At 35.7% G+C, this 22,813-nt stretch overlaps 1 protein-coding gene across 2 annotated transcripts in view; it reads right to left on the bottom strand.

Moving 5' to 3' along the window:
• NDFIP2 (Nedd4 family interacting protein 2) overlaps positions 1-22,813 on the bottom strand; it is a 46,425-nt gene that overhangs the window by 8,891 nt on the left and 14,721 nt on the right. The window contains exons 2-6 of one of the 2 annotated variants that reach the window (XM_035319848.1): positions 19,004-19,160; positions 17,431-17,558; positions 12,936-12,995; positions 9,701-9,788; positions 1,031-1,155 (exon numbers count right to left, since the gene is read on the bottom strand). In XM_035319848.1, coding sequence (XP_035175739.1) covers positions 1,031-1,155; positions 9,701-9,788; positions 12,936-12,995; positions 17,431-17,558; positions 19,004-19,160 — 558 coding nt within the window. The remainder of the gene's footprint in view (positions 1-1,030; positions 1,156-9,700; positions 9,789-12,935; positions 12,996-17,430; positions 17,559-19,003; positions 19,161-22,813) is intronic. The other variant, XM_035319855.1, reaches the window with a different exon arrangement.

Consider the following 22,813-nt stretch of genomic DNA (forward strand, 5'->3'; position numbering starts at 1 on the left):
ACTGACTCAATGAGCAAGTTCTGCCCTCTGTTTAGTATGCCTCGAGGGAAGTTCAAAACAGCCTCAATGGATACACAGTTAAAAAAATCATGTATTCATGCCCATTGAGATAAACTCCATTCCAAACTCCAAATTCCAACTAATTACACCAGTACTGCATCTGATCTGGTAGGATTCCTCTGCCCTGGGGAAGCAAAAAAGTGCCTCTCAGCTGTAAGAAGGATGCAGGATGTATGCCATAAGGACCAGGGAATCTCTCCTCTCTGCAATCCTTGCGTTAATTGTACTAAGAGCCCATCAAGTTAGATAACTAGCACATACAGAAAAAAAAATCAGAGTTGGCATGGCATAAAAGATGACTAATAATCAAAGATCTTTCTCTTCATTAGACAGGATGAGATTTTAATGTTGTGTCTCAGAGATGTGTAGAACTCGAGTTCAGAAAGAATTACCAAGTTTCACCTAGCATCCATTTAGTCAGCTAACAAACCTCCACTTAGCTAACATACCTTTCCAAAAAGCATCTAGTCTCACACTAAAAGCATCAAGAAATTGAGCTGATAAAAATGTGACCACATATTTGATTTTGACTCGATTTCGTATGTATGTGCTTTTCTTTTCCCCTGTAAGATACAAGTAAGAAATGTTTTTGTTTGCTTGTTTTTTCTCTGATAGACTGCGCCACCATTTATGTTTTTATTTTAAAACACTTTCTGAGTAATACGAATGACACTTTTGGTACTTGCTCCACTTCTGCATGCTTTTTAAATACTAAGAATGAGTCACTCCATTTATCTTAGCTGGAAGATCAACACAAAATGATAAATCAGATAAAGACAGATTCAGTTTCATTCTTAGTAAGCACGTATGAAAATATAGTAAGTAAATTCCCTACTTAAGTGGAGGTTAGAGAAAGTTCTACTCTCTCTGTTAAGTGCAGAATTTAATATATTTTTTTAAAATTATTTTACTATAGATATTTGGATAAATTGTTATGGCTTGGTTCTACAAGCACAATCAAGACACATACCCGTACAATGAGAATCCATTTGATCAGGGAGAGACCAAATCCACAGATTGCGCCATACCTTCCAGCTATGGTATTCGTTATACAGAAGGATAAACAAAATCCAATCCAGTTGAAAATAAATGCCACTATAAAATAAAAGAAACAGTAGCTTCTGTTAATCTGCATAGCTAAGCAAACAGACTTAACATTAATTTCACTTATAAACTAAGGACATGCTTACACAATCAGTAGGAGTTCCCTTCCGGTAACTCAAGATTTCAGAGATTTACTTCTAACCTAGACATTCCCAATGGTATAGTCACTTAATAATAAAGCAAATGGTAAAACAGGCCATAACCTACTACTTTAAACAAGAGAATATTCCAACATAGAGGAAAGTATTACTTTGCTACAGAAGTGTGACCAAATGACACTAGACAAGTAAGGTAAATGCAAACAGAAGACCATAGCATACAAATCTGGATTAAAACAAAAATAACAAAAAAAAAAACTTGCTACACTTTTATAACCAAAACCAGAGTTATATGCACACATAAATGCATGTGTCAAGGCTGCATATTCAGCTTTATCCAGTTTGGATAAAACAGAATAAAGTATCTGATCTTGTTCTTTAAACACAGTATAGAGATGAAGAAAAATTAAGAAGCTGATGTTTCATTGGTTACTGTCTTCTCTTTTAGATCTATGTCCAAGCCCACAAATGCAAAATTCAAACAGTCTGTAAAACTGAAGTGGAACTGTAAAGAAACTGATGTTCCAAAAGAAATTTTGGAAGACTTTGCATCATCACCACAGTCATTTTGTACAAGTGAAAAAACATTTTGCCTAGGATAGTGATGAGAAAGCTTACTTTTATGATAATTACAAATCTTCAAAACAAATAAAAACTTTGAGCAAATGCTAATGAAAAAAAAAAAAAGAGTGAGCATTTAATTACATAACAGCTACAGAACAGCACGTTGGCAATCCTAACGTTTGCCTAGCTTTCCAAAATAGAAAAGCATTTACATTTGATACAATGTTCTGAATGCAGGATTTTCTTTTTTTAAGCAAACTCTCTGAATTCAACATACTTTTAAGAGTAACAGAATTTGGAAGCTAGTTCTTCGGCATGTGTCTGTTCCTGCCGCAGCATAACAAGTTACTGCTCTCTCCCGTCCTCCCTATTAGTCAAGCTACAAAGGGTGACTGATCATGGCTCCACTGATAGGCATGCCAAAGAGGACAAAACACAGACAAGTTTCTAATGGACTACGGGAATCCCCAGAATACTTACAATTTTAATGTGTAAGTAAAAAGATAAAGATTTAAAGTACCTAACAGCTATTTTTGCATGTAATAAAAAGAAAATTTAATTTCCCAATAAAAGTATATGAAGGGAAAAAAAAGTTCTTAAAATGAAATTTGAACACATTAACAATTTTATCCTCCTTTCAAATTAACCTAGACAAATATCCAAAATAGAATCCGCAGTCACTGGGTGAGTATTAGAAAGATATTTAACCGTATGTTATTTGCCCAACTCTTGAAAGACACGGAATCATCTTCCAGTACAGCTCACAACTGCTTCCCTCTCCAACCCTTTAGTCAGCACGCTGTTCCATCAAGTTACAAACTGACAATGAAAACAGGCAAGAAAAAAACTATATAAAAGTTATAAACTACCCAAGTTCATACATTTAAAAAAAAATGAACTATAAATACTGAGATTTGTTTTCTGTGTAAGTTTCTGTCTGTTTTTAGAAAAATTCTGCAGTGAGGACCTAATCAAAAATCCATGTCTTCAGCAATATGAGAAAATCATTACTTCTACCTCTGTAAAACCTAAGCAACACCTTAGGGAGCTTCCCCCAACATTTCCTTGGCATTGCATCACCTTAACAAATGGTAAAGTCAATGTGTTTTCAATATTTCCCATTGCTTTTTTTCCCCTCCCTTGTGTCCTATCTCTTCTTCCAAAATCATCTTTATGGTCTCATTCTGTTTAAAAAAAAATAATTCTTTCCTTGCAGAAACGCATCTGCAGCTTCTGAGCAGACTGCAACAATTTATTATTATTATTTTAAATCTACATTCTAACTGTTCTCTACCTCAAGATTAGACTCATTTATCTATCTTCTTCCATCATAGTTTCCATGTATATCCTCTGTCAGTGATGCAAATTCTCTGAGTTTTGTGGCCTACACTGCATCTGGAAAGAGTTACTAAAGTAAATTTATGTAAAATTTCTGTCTCGCATAATTACTGCAATAAAAGTTGTCTGTATCTTTCATCTCCGTATTGCTGTTGATGAACCATAGCACAAGTTTCCCACCACATCAACAGAGAAAATAGAATGAGGAGAGACTAATGGAACAAAGTATCTATTGCCTTCTGTCTACAAGATGGAGACTAATAAATTGTGCAAGCTTCCTGTTGCAACAAATGCAACCATCTGCATTCTGCAACAAAAAGTGTTTCTGAGGTTGAAAATTAGGAGAATTCGGAGAAAATTCTCAGAAAGAGCAATCAGGCATTGGAATGGGTTGTCCAGGGAGGTGGTGGAGTTATAGTCCCTGAGGGTGTTTAAGGAAAGTTTAAGGAAAGGTTGGACGTGGTGCTTAGGGACATGGTTTAGTGGGTGACATTGGTGGTAGGATGGTTGGACCAGATGATCTTGGAGGTCCTTTCCAACCTTAATGATTTTATGATTCCTGTCCCAGAGATGACTAACATCTGGACTCATATTTGAGCTCAACTTTCTACTACTGGCTCTCCCCTTTAATAATTTTTTCTCAAGAGGAAGATGGATAGACTAAAGTTTTTTTTCTTTCCTCCAGTAAGAAGTCTTCTTGATATCCAATGCAGAGCTTACAACATTTTGTTTCTTTCTGATTTGTAGTGCAAAAAAAGAAAAGTTGAAATGCAAAATGTAGGATGTTCTAAATGTTACAAAAGTCTCCAAATTTGACACTTCAAACAAGGTCATCCATAAACTATTTGACCAACCAAAGCTCTCTTCTGAGGGGCAGTGTCAGCATATGATTTTTGATATGAAAAATCAAAGTTAAAAAAAAATCAAGTGATCTGCACTTCGAAGAAAACTGGAGTAACAGAATCCAACTTGGTTTTGACAAACAACTTTGCATCCATTGGTATTTTTTATACTCTAATAGATATAGGGCAAGGCAAAGATTATGTATGATGCAGATACTTTGCCATTACTATTTTATTATTCCTTCAAGAGTACCACCTCTTTCAAATAAAAAAGATTTTTTGTGTGTGTGAAAAGTTGCTATTTTTTATAAGCTCCCTTTAAGTACTGAACAGTCATACTGATGTCTCCTAGAGCCTGCTTTTCTCCAGTCTGAACCTCCCAAGCTCCTTCAGCCTTGCTTCACAGGAGAGGTGCTCCAGCCCTCTTATCACCTTTGTAGTCCTCTTCTGGACCCACTCTAACAGGTCCGCATCCTTCTGGTGCTGGGGGCCCCAGACCTGGACACAGCACTCCAAGTGGGGCCTCACAAGGATAGAGCAGAGGGGACAATCACCTCCCTTGACCTGCTGGCCATGCCTCTGTTGATGCAACCCAGGATGCAGTTGGCTTTCAGGGCTGCAAGCACACGCTGCTGGCTCATGTCAAGCTTTTAATCCACTGGAACCCCCGAGTCCTTCTCTGCAGGGCTGCTCTCAATGAGTTCTTCTCCCCATCTGTACTCATGTCCAGCATTGCCCCGACCCAGGTGCAACACCTTGCACTTGGCCAGGTTGAAGCTCATTAAGTTCACATGGGCACACTTTTCAAGGTTGTCCAGGTCCCTTTAGATGACATCCCTTCCTTCTCTTGTACCTACTTCACTACTCAGTTTGGTGTCATTTGCAAAATTGCTGAGGGTGCACTCAATCCCACTGACCGTGACATTGATAAAGATATTAAACAGCACCAGTCCCAATATGGTCACATCCTTTCATTCTATTCCCACAATTTAGAGTAAACATAGAAAACTGAGTTTTTCAATCTGATGTACACATTGCTATACATCAGAAGATACAACAGTAGTGACAAGCATACCATCACAAATCTACTTCTTCCTCAATTGTTCTTTTCAGCTCGCTTGCTGATCTTTTCCACTTAGCTTTCCACAGCTTAATATTAATCACTTGTCTTAAGTTTACTAGCTTCTTTTCATGATACTAACTATAGAACTGGTCTGAAAACACATGGTGGTTCCAAATTTTAAGCACAGGTCAAGTCTGTGACATGATTAAAATGGCAACTATATATACAAAATGAAACCATGGTCAATTATGTCCTTTATTCCCTGCTTTGTCTGTCCAAGCAGATGGTTTTTTTCTTAAATATATAGCAAACACCAAAAGATCTTAGTTTCATACCTTGCCTAGGTTTACTAAACATGCAGTAACAAATAATACTTTTTATGCACCACTAAAAAATGCTCTTCCCACTTCTCTATAGAATTTATTCTATTCCTGAACTGGTATACATTTTTCCTCCTTCCTGATGGCCTCACCTTAAGTCTGCTGATGATCAGTAACAGCATTTGCTACCAGTACCAGCCTCTTTTTTTTTTTTTTCCTACTCCGTGATGAACATTCAAAAACTTCCCTAGGCAGTTTAGCTTTAGTACTTCATTACCCGTGTTGGTAAATTTCTCTTAATGCCTAACTGGAAGCTTCCTCATTCCAATTATTTTGTATTACATCCAACGCATAGGTAGAAACCACAGAAGTCAATTTCTTTCTGCATAAATAAAGAAGTGATTGTATGTGAAGGCCAGCCAGGTTCCCCTGATGATCAGAGGGGAACATGCACAATTCCTTTATCTCCTTCCAACATTTGCTATTTCAGTCAAATGACTTTCCTTTAGTTTATCTTGCATGACTAAGGGAAACCAGCATAGCATTAATACAGGCACAAAGCAGTCAGGTTTCCTAAATTCACATGAAGGAATCCTCCCACTGACAATTTAGACCATGCTTACCACTTATCAGGAAGCATACAACAGGGGGCCTGTGCTACAATTCTGCCTCCCAATTTATGCCTGCTTGCAATGCCCCCAGGTAGATATCCTAGATTGTGTACAATTTATGGATCATTTGAAGCATCTACTAGGTTTGTAAACAGTGTGAGCATTAGTTTCTGAACTATTGTTATGGGTGTTATCTGTTCCAATATAACATCTTGGACTAAATTTACATTTACATTTCTCTGTATTATGAGATTTTTTTTGCTGTTGAGTTGTAGATGTGTTTAAATTGGCTGGCCAGATGTCATTCAAAAGTGAAACACAGCTCCAGATGAGAACTTAAGCTTCAGTTGTCTCAAAAGTTTTTCTCCCTTTCCACCTCCTTATCAACCTATTTGTGAGATTCAAATTAATATTTAGTTTATTTCCAGAGCAAGAATTGCCCCAAACTGTCTTCCATGGTTTCAAAGAATCCAAATGAGTTCCACAATTCTTTTGTGGTCCACAGGTGAAAATGCTGGTAATATTCTAAAGTACTTCTTAAATACAAGGGAAAAACCTTTTATTACTGTCATTTAGCCAGGATAAGCCAATCGGATATGATTCAAACTTCCACTATGTGCACATTAAGGAAAAAACAAACAAACAAAAAAAAAATTTTGGGCATGACAGTTACTTGCTTGATCACCATTACAGCTGTGTTCAGAATGATAAGGAACAGCTCAGAAGTTCCTCCCTTTTGCTATGCATACAAAAAGTTACTCTGAGTAACTCACCTACTAATTTCTTTCTCTGGCATTCTGAAAAGTTTTTACTATGCTGTATAAGGCACATCTGACTAAAATACATAAATGAAAAATATACTAAGTGGTCTGGTGGCATAATTTGCTGCATTGACTTCATAGATTAATTTAGCTCCACATTAGAAACTGAGAGACACCAGCCCTGACCGTTAGAGAGCAGCTTATTCACTTACCAACATAAATCACAGATTTCATATGTGACAGCAGTTTCTTAAAACAATTTCACCACTTAGGGTGAAAATAGGTAGGTTTCCAGATTTTTCTACAAAGTTTCTGAACCAAGTACTCAAGCAAAAACCACACAAAACCCAAAGACACCTTACAAACACAGAAAAAATGCTCAAAATACCTGATCATGTAAAGGGCTTTTATTCTTTAGACTATATTGTCTCCTTTTATTTATTTATTCTAAACACAACAGTATTTTTCAACTTAGATGAGGAAGATTTATAACTTGCATGCACCAAGATCCAAAAAGACAAAACAGAAGAGACAGCTGGCCACTAGATGGCCTCAAGACAAATATTTTTGCAATTTAGGCAGCTACCACTAGATGGTAGCTAGTCATCACTAGTTGATTGTAGCAAGTAGCCAAGAACAGTAAAAAAACGTATTTGATTATACTTTGGTTGAATAAAATGAGGTAACAAAAGCCAACTTCTGTTTTTATATTTACAATAAAGGTAATCAACCCCCAGGATCTTACTACAAGTGCTGTACCTAACAGTTACAGAAAGGATGCAGGAGAGCTCATCTAGAACAAGTCATTCTTTCCACAACTCTCACTACACCACAGCTCCTGATATTGTTATCCTGAATTTTAACTACATGAGGAAATTTACTCTAGATTCTCAGTGTTCTGCTACCTTTGTTTCCAGCATTTAAACATGTTCCACCCAGGAAAAAAAAAAAAAAAAAAAAGGAAAACAACACACAGATAGCTGTTCTGGATTTCACTACAACTCCTGCTCCCTTAAGTCTACATACATCAAATTTATGAAGATTTTGATCTCCTTATGAGAATACATCACACACTATTTAAGATCTAACCTTATTAAGTTAAGCTCATTTTTTATTTAATTCTCCAATCTCACTATGAAAAAAACTTTGAAAACGAACATTACAAGTCTATACATGCAACAAGTTTTTGTTAACTCCTCATACTGTGAACACAAGCACCAAGTAAACTATATAAATTCCCCTACGTAACTGGTATCTGATAACAGTTAACACAGAGACCAATTAAGCATATATTTTTATGTATATCTTGCAATGTGTTTAATTTTGAAAGCACTCGTTTTATGCATTTTATTCAAAGATGATCAAAGTTGGCTGTTATATAGTCTGTAAATGATCAAGAAAAAAAATACGATCTACAGGGTATTTTTGACAAATATGTACAAGTAGTACTCTGTACAGTCAGTCTCAGATAAATGACTGATTTGAAGAGGAAGAAGCCAGTATATCCAAGTTAGCCTCTCCATTCTTGAAGATGTGCACAAGGTTCTGGGTGTGCAGTTTTGGCCAACTGCATTTGAGTATCATCGGAGTCTTTGCTTCTGTTTCAGTTTCTGCATAGCATGAATTTTACTACTATTATATTCCTAACTGCAAGCTAACAAGTCTGTTTTAAGCTCTGATATAACGGACTTAAAATATTTTAGACCCAAAAATTCACCCACTTGACCTCCCAGTGCAGCGCTAATGAAGGCCTGAACCAGGACTTGCAAGAGCAAGTTCACACAACACAGAATTTACGTAGGTTAAATACAAGACATTGCAGTACATATGGCAGGGGAAGAAAAGAGAAAATGAATAAAACCCTTCACCCCCAAGAATACAAACCATTTTTATGGTCCAACTACAGATAGAGGTCAGACTACGAAAGTTACTTTGTTACCATACGTACATATTTGTATATTTGCTACAAGAGCTATAAAAATTACAAAAAAAAAAAACCATCCCAAAATGTAATCCCCAAGTTATCCTAGTGAATTATATACCAACACAAAAAAGCTTTCATAAAGTTCTATAACCTGCACCTCTAGCTGTTAAATCAAGAGATTATGAAAGACATAAAGGATATATGAATTAAAATGAAATTTAGGTTGAAAGACAAAGGGGATTTCAGTGGATATTGAATCAAGTTTCATCCTGATGAATGCTAAAAAGAACAGCTGCATTTCCCACATCAAACTTTCATAAAGGCTGCCAGAAAAGCATTTCAGAACAGTGAAATATCTTTAGAAATGATAAATAAATATGCAATTGGGAAAACAAATGGCTTCTTTCTACAAGTAACTTCCAGTGGCTAAATCCAAGTTTGCTCAACACAGTAGGTAAGTTATAAGATAAGGCATGCACAACACACACAGGGCCTGAATAATTGTAAAAGTAGCACCAGCTGCAATCACATATTACCTAAGACAGTACATATTTATATGCTAGTGGTTAGTTCAACCTGAAAATAAGTGTGGCTGGATTTGTTCCATAATCAAATTAATTCACTACACTAACACAAGTAGCTTTTATACAGTACATCATTTCTCTCTAAAATTTCTAACAAATGATGGCCAGATTTCCGTGATCCAGCCTTTAAAGGTCATAGTCAAAATAGAAGATAACAGGGCTACTCAATTCACAGTTAACAGTGCAGTCTTATTACATCTCAGAACATTGTGATTTTTGGTCCCCTTATCTATGAAAGGTGCCACAGAAAAGTAAGTGCAACATACTTGCTATATCTAGAACAGTAAGTGCTTACATCTCTGCACAGGTAAAAGTAGTAGTAATTCATTACAGTACATTAATTCAGTTTGTCACAGTTATCTTTCATATCCGATAGAAATAATGTAAAATTAAGATATACCTCAATAGGTCTGCAATACCAGATAACTTACTGAAAAATGCCAACATGAAGATGCCATCATTGCCCACTCTAAGCTGATCTGCATCACTGAAATCATCTCGTGGTGGATACTCTTCTTCCTGGATTTACAGGTCAGTGATAATTTAATTAAAAGTTTATTTTAGAATAACTATCTTTAGGACTAAATTACTGTGTTTCTAAATCTAGAAAAGAATTGACATTTCTGTAATATGTCCATATCAAGGAACTTCAAACGGAAAATAATTCATATCAATAAAACAAGGCTTATTGGTGCTTATGTTGACAGAGCCCAGAATTAAATCAAAGTTGCTGTAGAAGATACATATTATATATTCACATATCATACAGTCATCTTAAATGAAACTAGAAATTATTTCAGATTAGTACTTCAAAATGAAAACCCACAGAATTCCCCTCATATTGCAACCATCTTGGTATGCAGCCAAGATGTTAAAAACTTATTGGAAAAAATCATTACATAGTATGTTCTATTTTTTTTCCTGACAGAAAGGCCTTTTAATACTTTACAAATGATAAAGATTTAGAATAAGGTGCATCTTAATATTGCTGATGCAAAAGCACAGCAGTAATCAATTTATATCCAACAATCTGCTGCAAAACATACGTAAAGCAAAGAAAATCTCTAGGGACACTAGAGGGCACGAGTACATTAAAATTGTTTAAAAGGCTTCTAAACTCAGGAAAGACTGTTCTTAACTCACGCAAAAGTAAACAGAGATATCAGACAAAACAATGCAGAAATTTCTCTGGTCATGTCAAAATACTAGATCTTAAAATATGGAAAGTATGAATTGGTTTTGTTTTTCAGAGCTTGATATTCAACAGGACTTGGGAGATCTTATGTACTGTTCTGTAGGCTGGGAAACAGAAGTTTTCTGTATGACAGCTCTCACTAAAGAGAGCATGATAAAAACTATAAAAAACAGTTAAACAATATGTTAAGTAAATAAATAAGCAAAACAGGATGGTACAAGTTAAATAATGCTGCCAGTAACAGTAGCGAACTGTTCTATACAGAAGCAGGAGTAACATTCTTTGACTTTTCCTGTATTTTTTCTCCAACTGATTATCATAATGACTTAGAACTGAGGTAAGAAGTATCCTATTAAAAATGGTAATAAAAATTCTATCAAGGAAGATTAAAGTGAGATTTATTTTGCTGATTCACCCAGAGCAAACAATTACTACTGAAATCATGTAATTCTGATTTTAACATGTTATTCGCTCACTGTACCAAATGTTATTTTATGCATGTTTTATAGATAAACACATATATGGATATATTCGTAACTAAAAGGGCATTAAACAGTCACAATGCTCTGTCATGGGACTGACACATTCACCTTTGTGAACAGTGCAAATTAGTCTACCAGGGTATAGTGATTACAGTTAAAAGCATGCTAGAACAAACTGTACCAACTCCAGGCAGCCAGCACTACCCTTCATAACACGGCCATGAAATTCCAGCTGCTCTCTTTCCTTTCAGATTAATTAGCCAGGCCTCTGTATCACAAGATAGTATATTTTAAAAACATTGCTGTTCATTCAGACAATTCCAATGAAATCACAAAAAGCTAGTCGAACAGCAATCTTAAGAAGCCGTAACTCAACTTCACATAATTTCAGATATCCCTAAATGGTCATCTTAAGTGATTATGAAAAATTAGTTTGTTTAGCACAACTTTGCTGCAGCTGTAAGACTGATGGGGAAAAGGACTGAAAATACATTAAACAAAAGACTACATTTGAACATGTTTGTATCAGAAATGTATGCCTCAGAAGTTTCGCTTTCAAGTTCAGACTATTTTCGATTTTAACTTCAGAAGCTCTGTAAGATAACATTTTTTTAAAACAATCTGCTAGCTACTGTACTTCATACTCGCATTTCCACATCAATTACCAAATTTGCTCTATGCAAATTGTTCCCTTCAAAAAAACAAAATTTGTCTTAGCTACAGTAACAAGTTTAACAGGTTTCTCTATATGCATGTTGCTAAGGCTTACATGCGTAAGAAATGTGAATCAATAAATCCAGGGACATGAGAACAGGCATTTGCAATAAGTCTGAGCAACTTATTTATTGTACTCTATGTCAACAGACAATTATAGTAAACTAAGCTCTATTTACCATCTCCAAAAATTGGCATATTGAAATTATCAGAATCTTTACTGAAATGAAATAGTTTCCTACCTTTAAACCAGATTCAGCCCTTGCTTACATCACTTAGTATCTGGTTTTACAATCAGTCCCACTGCTCAGGTCCCACTAATATAGGCTGGCTGTCCTTTGCAAGACAGTGCTCTCATTTAACCTAGTTAGTGTCAACAGTACAAACTTTTCTTCAAAGTATAATTGTTTGCCGCCTTTTTAGTCCCATTTTTGAGGAATGAAAAGGGACAATGCAGAATGACTCTGTCCTCTCAGCTGATGCTCAGAAAATGAACAACTTTATAGTAATACTTCTATTTTATATTAATGACGTGTACTGAATAATTATATTTTCTTCTTAGTGAGAATGTCATTGATACCTAGTTACATATAGGGAGATAGCTACTTATCAACGCATAGCTTATACATATACACATGCAAACTCCTAAAAAACACTTTTTTAATATCCTATATTGACTTTTGACAAAATTAGCCATTTTAAGGATCACAGACAATTCATTTGATTGTTAAATACATTGAAATTTGTATAAACAGAAAAATTAGTATTCCTCTGACCAGGAAAACAGTTAAATAGCAAAATATATTATCAACATGAATAGCTTATCAGAGAAATTTCTTTAAGCTAAAGGACATGCAATAGTACTCATCATCTACTGACGTCAAACCTATTAACTCCTCTGGAAACAGTGTTCTCTGTAGCTATTTTACAAAAAGAGGGCTTTTTTTCCCCCCCAAGGCTTTGTAGCTTCTTTTAAATTGAAACCCAGCATGGCATACTGTGAGATAACCACCTTTACTCAAGGAAAGAGTGTTTTCAGTAACCCTTTGGATAGCTAAACTGATAACTCTTCTCAGTGAAGATGATTTACAGAGAAAAACTTGTAAAAGCATCAAGTTACTTAATAAAATCCATAAATGATATTTTCAGCATACAAAACAATATGGAGAAGTTAAGGAGGAGGAGATGTGGGGGGCATAATGAAATCCAGAAGCATTTGTTTGCCAATAGGAAAATTCATCATTAAAGTCTAAACTAGAGAGAACTATACCATACCTCGGGACGACTGAGGAATATTTCATCAAACAGACTCCTAGACTCCCTAAACTGGGCGTGCTAAGCATGTAAAAACAGAAAAACGTAAGACAAATGCAACTGAAGAGCATTAAGTAAAAGCCATTCATTGCAACATACAAACAAGCCATTTACCTGTTCGCAATATGTTTGCCCATTTAAATTAACCTTTTAAAACTGACCTTTAGAATTTGAAAAGGAAAAGATGAAGAGCCAGCATAACTAATGTTATCACAACTGATGACAAAGGATTGCTACAATTTCTTTGGTACATTGAGCTAACTGGAAGAATTTGAAAGTAATAGAAACAGATTTTGTGTAAATATTTAAGATTAAATACACAAAATCAAGTACAAAAAGCACCCATAAATTTTAAGTTTGGATCGTTCATACAATCTATGGATGCAGGGAGTATGAAGTCTATAATGTGATCATAGTAATTTTTTTTTTCCATAACATCCCTACCTCATTCAGGAAAGAAGTATGAAAGCAGTTCATTAAATGTGCTATCTTACACCATTTTCATTTCTTTTGTTCAATTAATAGGTCTGAAGCCTTCTTTACTGCACACTTACAACTGTACCATGAAATAGTTACCAGCTTCATGTGTCACTTGAGATAATATAAGGGCATCTAACTTTGCCTATGTTCACATTATAGTAGTGAAGAGGCACTATATCCTCATTCTACAAGCCAGCAGCTAAAGGTACACTAACGTAATTTACATCCTTAAAGCACTAATTTCATAAACCTGAATATTAGAAATGGAAAAAAATACATTATGTAGTTTGTGTGCATTTTGCAAAGTGCACAATACATAACTCAGACACTGCATGCAGATGTCACTGCTTGTGATCTCAAAGACAATGAAAAATGAGAAAACAATTGCAAACTAGTAAAGTCCATGTGACTTATTCTTCCACAGGTACATAGAGCTAAGGATCAAAATCCTTCCCCTCCAGATGGCAAACCACCACCCTAACCATAATGTGACTTTTTTCACAGTCTTAATACCAAGTCTTTGATGGAGCTTGTGTGCTTATGCATGATTGTGTGCTGAAAGGGAAAAGGGAAAAAAAAGGATAGGAAAAAGAGAGGAGAAAAAACACAGAAGCAAAACAAGCAGAAACTATCAAATCTGAGGTCCTTCGCAGTCTGAGGCCTTTAGGTACACTGAGGCGGCTTCTGGTACAGTATTGCCTTAGTCTACAACTTTCCAGTTAATTTCTGCTTTGGTGGAATGATGGTGTGTTCCTACCCATTTTTCATAAGTAGGTGAAATTCTTATAAATTCCACTTAAGTGTAAGCACTTCCTGAATTCTTCTGTGTGTTTTGGAAAAGCATGTATACTGACAGGCTTCATGCAAAAGTTCATTTATCCCTTTGTCACCATAACCTACTCTCCTACTCCTAAAATCTAGATTCCTCCTCAACTCCATTTTACTTACTGTCCTTCTGTCTTGGCAATTCTTTCTTTACTGATTGACTGCTCAATCATTTTACTCACTTTTTTTTTTTTTTTTTTTTTACTATGTTCACATTTTCCAAATACAGTCATTTCCCTTCCTCAGCTCCAGAAGTGCCTCCTCACAAAGCAACATTATCTTACCAGTGTTCCTTCTCCATTCTTATATCCTTTTTCTCACTCACCCACTTCAGTTGCTTTTCCAGTACCACATTTTGCCTTCACTTGGTTTCCTTTCTCCACCAATCCCAGTTTATTCTTTTCCCTCTTGCTTCTCATTAAGATCGCTCTGTGCTCCTTACATACCAATGCTCTCCATTCAGCTTTGCCTTTTCTCATTTTGACTTAGATCCATCCTCCCTCACCCTGCCTGTGTTCACTAAGTTAGTTACCTCTTTGACCAACCAAAACCAGACTACTCTTCACAAAACATGTAAGCTGTAAGCTTTAGAGACTCAGTCTTTGTCCTTTTACCCTTCTACCTAATACAAATAACCTCGTGGTTATGTACTGATCAAAGGCCAAGAATAATAAAACTATTTCACAGCACACCAGAAACTCACAGTTCAAGTGTTTTCACCAAAAGTAGTCATGAGCAGTCATACGATGCATTTACTTTTAGCCTGATAATCCTGTTCTGATACAAGATATCTGCAAATTCTCTCTAGTGACAAAACATCTGCAGTCCCATCTCCTTCAGAGCCATTAGCAGTCTGAACTTGTTCATGGACGACAATCTCCACAAATGTATTAAACTTAAAGCTGTATGCATGTACTATGGAAACTCATTTTTTCAATAACTGAATTTGGCCAAAGCCAGGCAGATTTTCTGAGAATGAGCAAAAGATGTTTCTGACACAGTGACCTAAACATGTGAGAATTCAAGTGCTCCAAAATAAAAAGGCTTAAGAATACAGTTTAAAAACTATTATTTTTGCTTAACTCTATTCTTAGAATTGGCTGAATCCCAGCCTGAGGTTTTTTTTCCAATGAAATTCAGGTCAAGGACAATTGCATTTAAGTCTAAAGCTTTCATTCCATAGGGTTCCAGATGTACAAAGTTAAAAGCAACAGGAATCTTGCAAGAAAGTTGCACGTGCCCCATCTGAAGTGTCATAGGCCTGGTAACAGTACCCTTAAATTTAAGGTTTTGGTTGCTAATGTTTTGAATTTAAAAGCTTGTAATTTCAGACTAAGGGTTTCTTTCAGACCGATATTTCATCATAAATTGTACTTATATTATATTACAAGCAGTAACAACAGGCAATATAATTACTCTAACAGAAGCATGGATTAAAAGGTTACAAGATCACCAAGCACCAGCAGGAATTTGGCAAGTAACCATGAAAATATTCCAGATTCACTGCTACATTTAGTAAAACAGACTTGTACAACACATCCACTGGTGATGTTACACAAACACATTTTAAATTTAGCTGCATATACTTTAGCTGTATATACTGCATGGCAGTCAAGGAAGAAACCGACTTCACCTGTGTGAGTAATTTTTTTTTTTCCATTCACAGGCACAATGTGCCCAGACAGCTACAACCTGGTCAGTAAGATTTTAGAATCATAAAATCATAGAATAGCTTGGGTTGGAAAAAACCTCAAATATCATCTAGTTCCAATGCCCGTCATAGGCAGAGATGCCACTCACTAGACCAGGTTGCCCAGGGCTTCATCTAATCTGGTCTTGAAGGAATGGGGTATCCACAACCTCTCTGGGCAACCTATTCTCAGAGGGTGGTGAAGCACCACTTTAAAATCCATCTGAGGTGGTGAGGAACCACCTTAAAATTCATCTCAAATCATCGTGATCTCAAAGTGGGGATTTCTAGTGAAAGCACTGGAAGCCTAAATTAAATACAGTATATTATGGCCAATCCTATCAAATAGCAGAATTTCTACCTTCCAAAATTTTGGATACAAGAAGAAAGAAAAAAATCAATTATTTACAAAACTAACATTTAACATTAATTGCAGGTATCGAATTTTTGGTTTTACTTTGAACACTGCATTCTTTATAATGTTAGTTCATAAAAAATTAAAAACACTGGTTATATACCTATTCATTTACTGTTTACTATAACTTGTGCTGCATGATTTTATTTATTTATTTTATTTTTAAGTCATAGAATGGGTTGAGTTGGAAGGAATTCTATAGATCAGCTAATACCAACTGCCTTGCCATGGGCAGGAACACCTCCCACAAAACCAGGTTGCCCAAAGCTCCATCCAGCCTGGGGCATCCACAGCTTCTCTGGACAACCTGTGCCAGTGCCTCACCACCCTCTGAGTAAATAATTTCTTCCTTATATCTAACCTAAATCTACTCTTTCAGGTAGAAGCCATTCCTCCTCATCCTATCCCTGACAAAGAGTCCCTCCCCAGCTTTCCTGTAGGCCCCCTTTAGGTACTGGAATGTTGCTGTAAGATCTTCTAGAGCCTTCTGTCATTCTCCAGGCTGAACAACCCCAATTCCCTCAGCCTGAACAGTCAGGGTTACTTGGAACATTCCTTCAAACTTCAGTATTAAAGCTTTAATGAAAAACAAGTAGCAGGGATTTTTCCTTTTGGAAGATCTCTGATGTTTGGTATTTTAACCCTTCCAGACTCTTGGAATCCCCTTCCTCTCCAAAGCTCTACCTTCTTTACTAGTTAAATTTTTGTTTTAAACCATCTGAAACGCTCAGCATTAGCAATCACTTTAGAAAGTAACATTAATAGTGGATATTTAAAAGGTGACAAGATAATGAATTAATTATTAAAACAGGGCAATATTTGGCTTTCAAAAAGTGTTTAGCCAGCTGTTACGCTTCAGAACAGAGTGAATACTATACACTTTCCATAGTACAGTGAACTTAATCTATAAAAAATATACAAAATATCTGAAATCATCTGTTCACCATTATTTTTAATAAATAGGCCATAATACAATCCCAATTACTATAAACAATTAGAGTAGCATTAGGTTTCACAAAGTTGAAATAAAGAACTACATCACTTACTCGTTGAGCAACTTCTGCTGCAGCAGCTGCCATTGCTGCAGCTTTGGCCTTCTCTGCTTCATCGTATGTAGGAAGAGAGGTAGCTACACTGTATGGAGGTGGTACAGGGTAAAATTCATTGTGTGTTTCTGTTCAAAATAAAGAGGTTATGCATTTTTAAACCAGAAAGACGTCAAGAATAATAAGCTTTATGTGCATAAAACTACTGAGCTTTAAAGTGCATATTTTCACGAGTCTGAAATTGATGATAGTTGGGATTTAAGTTCTTACAAATTTTTAAAAAATGTATTTTTATACAATTAAGTGGTAAACATATTAATGGTTCTCTTAGTTGCTACTCAAGGCAGAAACCTCAAAATAGATGCTGCTAGAAGCAAACAGTTTATGAAAAAAATTCATGAGCTTAATTATATCTCTAGGTGTTCCAACCAGTCTTTTTTATAAAAGCAGAGGAGACATGCAAATAAACATCTTAAAAAAGCTTTTAATTTTCAACATTAAATCAATTAGTTATTTAATATTAATAATCACAATATATTGTTATTAGCAAGGTCCTGGTGCTAACTCCAGTTGCTCCATGAAATTAATTTTCTCCAGATTTTCAGTTTCATCATATTATTTTAAGAATGTTCCTTATACCAAAATGAACCACAGACTTTATTGTTACTTATCAAAATAACAAAGTAAATATAGCATAGAACCACTAAGGAAGTGAATAAATCTATTTAAAATACCTCAGGCGTCTGCCTACAGCCAGCAATAGTTTGCACAAGATTGCTTACATGGGGAAGATTTGTCAGCACAGGTCACATGGCAAAAGTATGTCAGCACACTACAAAAACGTTACACGTAGGGCTAATTCAGCACAGCTACATGTTACACTTGCAAACACTGTCTGAAAAAGCAGGAATAGGAAATTGCTTCTTTAATCAACGTTAAAGAATTAGGTCACAGATTAATTCCGAAACATTTACTCGGCACATGGGAGATGCAAATCCAGGCATCTTTGCTGAAACGGTGACTTTGATGTTGCCTGCTGTTAAGTCTGCTATACCCTAAAGGAAAGTCACAGCCTCATCAGAAAAGGAGTAGTGAATAAATGGGGAAAAAGTCCTGCTTCTAATTTTCCACAAGAAGTTTTATGATGAGTCTTTAAAGGAAAATGCATCTTTTTCAAGGCAATATTTTTACCAAACATGGCACATATTTTTAAGAAGTCTTAGGTTTGACAGGGGAGTGGAGGGGTGTTAAACAGGCAATGAAAATTGCTAATGAGGTCTAATAATGAAGCACTACTCAAATACGTAGATTAAATGTGGAACTGAACTACAGGCAGACTTAAATAAAAGCTAATCATTACACTAATTAATGAACATCCATTTAGCAATTTGGAAGAATCAGTGCAATTTAGAAGCGTGCTTCTGAACAAACTGGACAAAGGGCTGTGCATGAAAGCTTAGCTTTTTGCTGCAATTGTGCGCATAGAAAAAATACTGCAGCACCGTACCACTCTGAACCAAGTGCTGATTCATACACACTCCTCTCTGACAAGCTGTTATGTAAGGAAAAATACCTGAAGTTGCAGCTGCTTCTACGGCTATGCTACAGTAAGGTGGTGGGGAAGTATCTGCTTCAGATATGGCTGCTGTCTGAGGAGTCTGTGTAGTCTCTGTAGAAGTGGAAGACTGCTCAGCGGCTGAAGACTCTGGTGGGTCATCCTCATTGTGAAGCTTAAAAGAAAAACACACAAAGTTCAGGCAATTCTTTACACAACCACATAACACTTCCAGGACTGTGATCAAAAAGAGAAAATTGCTCTTCCACCAAACCAAAGAAAATATTTATGCAAACAGCACATGACTACTTAAGTCCAGTTAAGTACTTTTAAAGTAAACAGCCAAAAGTAATCTTAACTGCTCCCCTTCTCCCCCCATATGTCACTTCTGCTCTGTGACATTCACAGAATTTTACGAATCTGCATTTCTGATGTTTTCTACTGGGAGAATGCTAAGTTTAAAATACTTTCTATTCCATTGGTATTTTGAAACTATTAAACACTCTTCTTAAATATGTTCATAAAATATATTAACGGATTTTAAAATACAACAGATGATCAAGCTATTTTTACTGTAACAATCTAGAGGAAATCAAGAAATAACAGTATTTGTATAAGAGTAATTCTTATATTCTTGCGTCTCATTAGAGAGCTTCTCCACTCAAATTTTAAGACTTTCCAAAACATTCTACATTTGCTACCTTCTAGAAAGAATCCTTTCCTATAAAACTTTATATTGCTGGTATACTTGCTATTTAAAATGTAGTTCTAAAGGGACATGTCCAGTTAAGCTTACAGAGAACAGAGAATTGTGATAAGCAAGCATGTTGGCTAAGACAATACAATTCAGATCCATCAATCAACGTGTTTTCTTTGAGGTGTTTTTGATTATGTTAGCTGAATTAATAGCGTTTAGAATCAAACTAAGAAGGAAGAGTACAAGCTTGATACAAAAAAAGTATTAGTACATACTGGTGTTCACACTAGTGTGAACTACAAGATGCCTGTATGATGACTACTGAGGCATTCATATTTAAAACACACCAAGTCAGGTGAATAAATTGAACATACCCAAAGCAAGAATTCTATAACTTTGATAGTTTCTAAGAACATCGTACAGAATATTATTGTCCTAGCAATAACAAAAAAAATACTAAGAATATATCATTACTTTTATATTGGGCAAAGCGTAATCAGATTATTGGAAAATAAGAATGCTAAACAAATTTTATTAAGTAGCATTATATTCTTACAAAAATTATTGTATATCCAGAGTATATCTAAATTCTGCAGGTTATAAATTCTGTGCTTTTCTTTCAATGATGAACTAGTGATAACAGAAGGAATTTCAAGCAAATAAGACATTTCAACTAAAGACAGGTAAATTGAAAAGATGTCAAGGGCAAACAAAAAATACTTCAAAAAAGTTACTGTGACAGAACAACTTCATGAAATTTTCATACAGTTTCTACGCTATCGTTTTTAAATGTGTCAAATTTGAAAAAGTGGTCAAGTTACTTGCTAAAGCCTTTTTCAAGTCCTTCCAAATACCGCATTCAAAGAACTATATCTTAAAGAGGAAAGGTTTTGTCTGTATATAACAGACATATACATAAACCTATATAATTGCATATACACACAAGCACGCACAATACACACAAGCACATGCTATTAAAGAGAGGTCACCTTGAATAGAACTGATAGAGGTTATTGAAGGTCTCTGGGTACTGAGCAGTCAGGTCATTTAATGTCTAATCAGTGATCCAGAAAAAGCAGTAAACTGAGAAATATATAAAGCTATTTATAGTAGTTAAGGCCTGAAAAAAGAAAACCACTTCAAAACAACCTAATGTATTTAGAGATACAGAAAGCATGTGAGAAGACAAGATACTTGATTCTAGGAAGGTCAAGCAGGTCAAAGAAATATCCTGAGAGATAAAAACATCATGGTTCTATGTTAAGTAAAATCATTCACAAGGATAATATGGTATTGAAATTGATATAGCTAACAAAACTACTTTTAAATAAAATTGTCATTTTACTAGCAATGAGACAAATAGAAAAATTCTGGCTTTTTGCATTAATGTACACCAAACACAAATGGTATCTAGGGTGCGTGCGTAGTTCTGACTACCTCACTGCAACAATCTGGTCTATGAACAGGGGAAGAAGCAAAGCCTAGTTAATGTATTTCTGTCTGTTAGCTTCGTTCCTCCTTTCCTCTTGCTGTCTGTTTCAATAACAGCTTTTTTCCTCCTGCCAATAAACCACTTGTGCTGTGACTATTCTACAAAGATTCACAGCACCTATTGGTCAAGGAGCACGTCACTGCTCAATACCCACTCTGACATTACTGAGGAAATTAATTTTGTCTCTTCTGCTTGGTTTCTTGAAAGCTACCTTTCTCCAGGTTATTTGAAGTTTATTAACAGCCACAAATTATGGAGGTAACATTAGGTGCATATTATTCTCCCAACCTAAGACTTCTTCACCTCACAGTGTTAATGAGTCATTCAATTGTAGCAAGTGCAATTAGGAAACAGAGAAACTCCATACTACAGGCTTTATACAAAGGAGTCCTGTTATGCCTTTTAGAGCATTGAGAAGGCACAGTTCTGATTTTTGTTTAGTATGACTCATTCAGGGACTAAGTATTTCTATTTATCCTGTCTTTTATTTTACTCTATAGAGCTTTCAGAAATTCTCAAGTGTATAAAGGTTATCCTATTGCAGTAAAACAATCACAACATTCCTTACAGGATACCCCAGCATTAAAATCGCAGGAAGTGGCTTAAGAAGCTTGAGTATTTACAGCTAGAGTAATAAATGCTAATTGTCCCATGAGCAGAGGCTAGCTTTTGTTAGTGCTGGTTCAAGTCTTGACTCCTACTCTCTCCTCAAGGCAGTAACTTCAGCTCTTCTGCTCTCCTCAGACTCCAACGGAAAAAAAATAAACCAAAAAGCATAGCTTGCTCTGGCAAGCTGGAAGTTCTGTCTATGCCAAGAGGGTAGACGTGCTGCATGGCAGGATGGTACAACCACCTTTACCTGCCTTGTCTTCACAGGGCGCTGATCCTCCTCTGTGGAGTCACCAGTTTGCTGGCAACCTGTAGGAGCCCAACTCCCTTCGAACCTCCCCCTTCCTGTTTAATTTTGGCTTATACTGGCTGGTAAATTTAGAAGCTATTTTTGGAGACAGGGGAAGAAGAGGCCTGACACACTGCATTGGTTTCATTTCCATAGAAACCAGGCTAAAAACACTCAGAAGGGAACAGAAAAAGTCTGTTACAAGGTATTACTTAAGCTACGTACTTAAACATCACCTTCTTCACTTTTCATGTTAAATACTGAGAAATTAGACCTTAAAAGTTTCCCAACAGTAAGATTATTTTTGCCTGTCTTTTTCATTAAAGGAATAAGGGGAAATTACAGATTACAGTTCAACCCCCACCACCACCATTATATAGTTGTAAGCAATACAACTGCATTTGCCAAGATGACAGAAAAAAAAAAAAAAAAAAAAAAAAAAAAAAAAAAAAAAATTGCTAGGACCTTTTAAACTACAAGCAACTGCAAGCTACCACCTTCCCCTGCCCTCATCGCAGCATTTTAAAAGTGGGATGCAAAGACATTTTTTCCTGTTACTTCTGTATCAAACTTTCTTCTGCAAAAATGTTTTCCTTTGCAAATGTAGTTTAGTTGCCCATACCTAGCAATAGTTAGCTGTCTAGAAATTCATTTTCATATAATCTAAAGCAGATTCCCTTAAATCTTGGTTTATATGCAGTGTATCTGGCTGACCAGAAGCTTTACAATTAAAAAAGGGAA

This window comes from Oxyura jamaicensis, chromosome 1 (genome assembly GCF_011077185.1).
Source record: "Oxyura jamaicensis isolate SHBP4307 breed ruddy duck chromosome 1, BPBGC_Ojam_1.0, whole genome shotgun sequence".
In the NCBI taxonomy this organism is placed as follows: domain Eukaryota; kingdom Metazoa; phylum Chordata; class Aves; order Anseriformes; family Anatidae; genus Oxyura; species Oxyura jamaicensis.